The sequence below is a fragment of the Empidonax traillii genome, unplaced genomic scaffold, assembly GCF_003031625.1.
Source record: "Empidonax traillii isolate 1590-97213 ecotype Southwest subspecies unplaced genomic scaffold, ASM303162v1 scaffold256:size688067, whole genome shotgun sequence".
Lineage (NCBI taxonomy): Eukaryota > Metazoa > Chordata > Aves > Passeriformes > Tyrannidae > Empidonax > Empidonax traillii.
The window spans coordinates 131,724-135,255 of NW_020955449.1; the positions used below are offsets into that span (position 1 = coordinate 131,724).

A 3,532-nucleotide genomic window follows, 5' to 3' on the forward strand; every position below is an offset into this window, starting at 1 on the left:
CTTGTAACAGTAACTCCTCGAGACTGCAAAGGGCTGCCGTGACCATCCACCTCATCCTCCTCTGCCTCGCCCAGCAGCACTGGGGGACCCTGCGTGCCTCTGTGCTGCCCACACGGACACTGCACACCCCTGTAAAGCCAACACTGCACCGGCCGTGGCCTTTGGTTGCTGCTCCCGACAGCAACAGCAGTGAGCCTCACTTTCACTTCTTGGCACAAAGGCAGGGCATTCCACTGCCTGGCTCCCTGCACTTCCCAAGCTCCTCTGGCCCCTCAGGATCCAACCTCTCTGGCACTACATCCCTGTGAAAGCAGCTCCCAGCTTGCAGCTCTGTTCTCTTCCCTGCACGAGCTTGCCCTGCAGTGAGCGCCCAAACGGCTCAGTCCTGCCAGTTGTGGCAGCTCCAGGTGCAGGGAGAGCTCAGGCCTGGACTGTGCTGTGGCCTCATCAGATGACTGAACAAACAGAACACGGTGCCTGCAATCCCATGTCACCCAATGCTGCTTTGTTTGAAGGACAGAGATGCTGTACAACATTCACTGGTATTCAGGAGTCCTGGCACCTTCATCTCCAAAGAGAGGAGCTGGAGAGCAGAGCATTGGTGCAGTTTTACACTTGGTGTTGCACATACTTGAGAGCAGATGAAGATTTTACTTCAACAGGCTGATTTTCCATCACAAGGCAGTGAGTACAGCAGCTCCACAGTCTGCAAGATGCTGTGATGGTGCCCCTAAATGTGCAGGCAGGCTGCTAGATCAAGCAAATAGCTCTGAGACGTGAAAATTCCCATCTCTCATCCTTGTTCCAAAGCAGAAGTTTGACTGCTCCAGACAGCAGTATCTGTTTGGAGGAAACACACCCAGGGTGGAGCTGCACAATGCAGAGAGTTCCTTCTCAGAGGCTCCACCCACGACCTGCTGATGCGCTGCTGGGTCTCAAGAACATCTCCTGTCCTCAGAGCACTTCTCAAACACCAGTTCTAAGTGAGCCTCACAACATGCATGCCATTCCTGACAGGAATCTTTGTGACCAGCCCTGGAGACAAAGGGAGACTCAGCAGTCTATGCCTCTGCAATCTATGCTGGTACTTTCCTATCCTCCTACCTGGGAAACTGGTCGTAAACCTTCCTTCCAGTGACTAGTGAAGGTTTCCATATATCCATCTCCCCCGCCATGCTCCCCAACAGCAGCTCACTCTTTCCTCCTCCAGTCCTCGAGCTCTCTCTGATGCCTTGCAAAGCAGAGCAAAATGATCTACTTTTCATTCCCAGCATCGTCCTCCTCCCACTGCCCTCCCAGACCCGCCACGAGTTTTGTCCTGTTTAAACCACTGGGCTTCATTTGTGTTCCAGCCTTGCTTCTTTTGGCTTCTTTTTCAAGAACCAGTGACAGGACCTGAGAAACAATTGGCTTGAAGTTGTGTCAGGGAAGGTTTAGGTTGCATATTAGGAAAACGTTCTTCACCCAGATGCTGGTTGGGCACTGGAACAGGCTCCTCAGGGAAGTGGCCAGACACCGGCCTCAGCACCGAGGCCAGCAGAGTTCAGGAAGTGTTTGCACAGTGTTCCCAAGGAACACCGTGTGTCCCGGGGATGTCCTGTGCAGGGCTAAGGGCTGGGCCTGATGACACTTGTGGGTCCCTTCCAACTTGGCATGTTCTGTGACTCTGTGAACCAAGCTCATCTGTCAACCTCCAGGCCGACCTTGTGCTGCTTGATCCAATGGGGCCTTTCCTTATCTCTCATACCGTATGGCCCCCCTACCAGACGACTGTGTTTGTAAGCAGGGAAATGACAAGAGTTCTCCAGGGAGCGGCGACACCGCCCCGCGGCCTCCGGCTCCGAGCAGCCAGCCAGCTGTACCGGACAGCGCCTCTCCCTGTGTTCCCGTCCCGGTGTCCCGCCGGGTGTCCCCCAGGATCCCCCGGGATCCCGGGCTGTCGTGCCGCCCTCCCGCCGCCAGGGGCCGCCCCCCCGGCCGTCACTTCCGCGAGGAAGGCCGGGGCCGCGCGCGGCGCGCGCGCAGGCGCAGGGCCGGGGGGGCGGCAGGGAGTCGCCGCTCCGCGCATGCGCCCGCGGCGGCCGCCGGAGCGGGCGAGGACGGGACCGGGGAGGCGGCGGCGCTCGCGCTCCGACCCCGCCCCTCGCGGCCCGCGCGCGACCCCCGCCCCGCCGCGCGTCCCCCGCGCCCCCCCCGCGCCCCGGGCGGGGAATGCGGCACGCGCCGCCCCCCCTCGCTGCGGGCCTGCCGCCCCCGCCGGCGGAGGGGCAGCGCCGGCGCGCCCGCTGAGCGCCCCCCGGCCCGCCCGCCGCCCTCCCGGCCCGCGCCCCGCGGCACCATGCAGGCGCAGCCGCTGCTCTACGACTTCTTCAGCGAGGAGAACGCGCCCAAGTGGCGGGGGCTGCTGGTGCCCGCCCTCAAGAAGGTGAGGGCCGGCTGGGGGCTCCCTCCCCGGGGCCCGGCCGTGGGCTCGGCGCGCGGCCGCCCTGGGCTCCCCGCGCTCCCGAAGCGTCCCCGGGGCTGCCGGGGTGGGTCGGGGCCGTCCCGCGGGGCAGGCGGTGCTCGGTGGGTGCCCCACCGCCGAGGGGCCCGGCGGCCGCGCCGGGGCGATGCTCTGACAGACGGGGCCGTGTAGATAAAAACTGGCCGAAGGACACCTGAACCTGGGGCCCCTGCGCCCAGAGGGAAGCGAGCACTGCTGCTGCGGGTTTGTGCTGGTCTCCCTTAGTGACACGGCTGGAGCGTGGGGGGGGGTTGTTATGAGCTACTCCGGAGAGAATTTTAGTTAATTAGTGTTCGTGTCTAATGGCTTTTAGTTAGGCTTCTCTTAGTTTAAATACCTTTTTGCTGAGAAGGCTTCATTAGGACGAACTAGCAAGTCTTGCTCCCTCAGGATGGCGAAGCTTTTGCCTGTGGTGTGGAAAGAATTTATTGGGAAGAGAGGAAAAAATGGTGAGGGCTCCTCTTCCACTTTTGCAGCCTGAGTCTAGAAAGTAGAAGACTTAAGAAACAGAAGTTTTTTGACACTGTTGCTTGAACTGGCTTCAGATTGCAGAACCTGACATGGCTCAGTTGTGCACAGCCATGCTTTCTGAGTCTGTCTGGTTACAGTGATTAACTGCAACTTTTGCGTAAAAGACTTGCTCCTTGGGCTAGTTGAGAAGTCTCAAGTGTTGCAGTCATACACATTCAGTATTTCTTCCTAATTTCCTCTTGCGATGCATTACCTCCCCTTTCTGGGCGTGCTCTTTGAGGTCTTCAGCACTGTGTGGTTTTTGTTCAGTTCTTGGAAGTCCTTTTTGCTTGTCTCATCTGTAGCATGTACTGTTAATGCCTTATTCCTGATGGATAGTCGCTCCCTTGAAACTTCTGCAGTAACCATGCAGCTCACTGCTGCCTGTGGTGCTTGTAAGCACCTGGACAGCCATCCAGCTGAAGGCTGCTTGGAAACCGGAGCTACCCGAGAGAGCGAGCTCTTCCCTTCCGAGGATGGTTCATTCCATGGTGTAGCAGATGTTTGTCAGATTTGGAA

At 59.0% G+C, this 3,532-nt stretch overlaps 1 protein-coding gene across 3 annotated transcripts in view; it reads left to right on the forward strand.

The window, feature by feature from the left end:
• The first annotated feature begins 2,319 nt into the window (after window positions 1-2,319).
• The window catches only part of SOS1 (SOS Ras/Rac guanine nucleotide exchange factor 1), a 48,746-nt gene continuing 47,533 nt past the window's right edge, over window positions 2,320-3,532 (forward strand). For 2 of the 3 annotated variants that reach the window (XM_027889241.1, XM_027889239.1), the window contains exon 1: window positions 2,361-2,425. Coding sequence is in view for 1 of the 3 variants with exons in the window: in XM_027889238.1 (XP_027745039.1) it covers window positions 2,339-2,425 (87 nt within the window). In the remaining 2 variants the exon portion in view is untranslated. Of the gene's footprint in view, window positions 2,426-3,532 lie in introns of all 3 variants that reach the window. The other variant, XM_027889238.1, reaches the window with a different exon arrangement.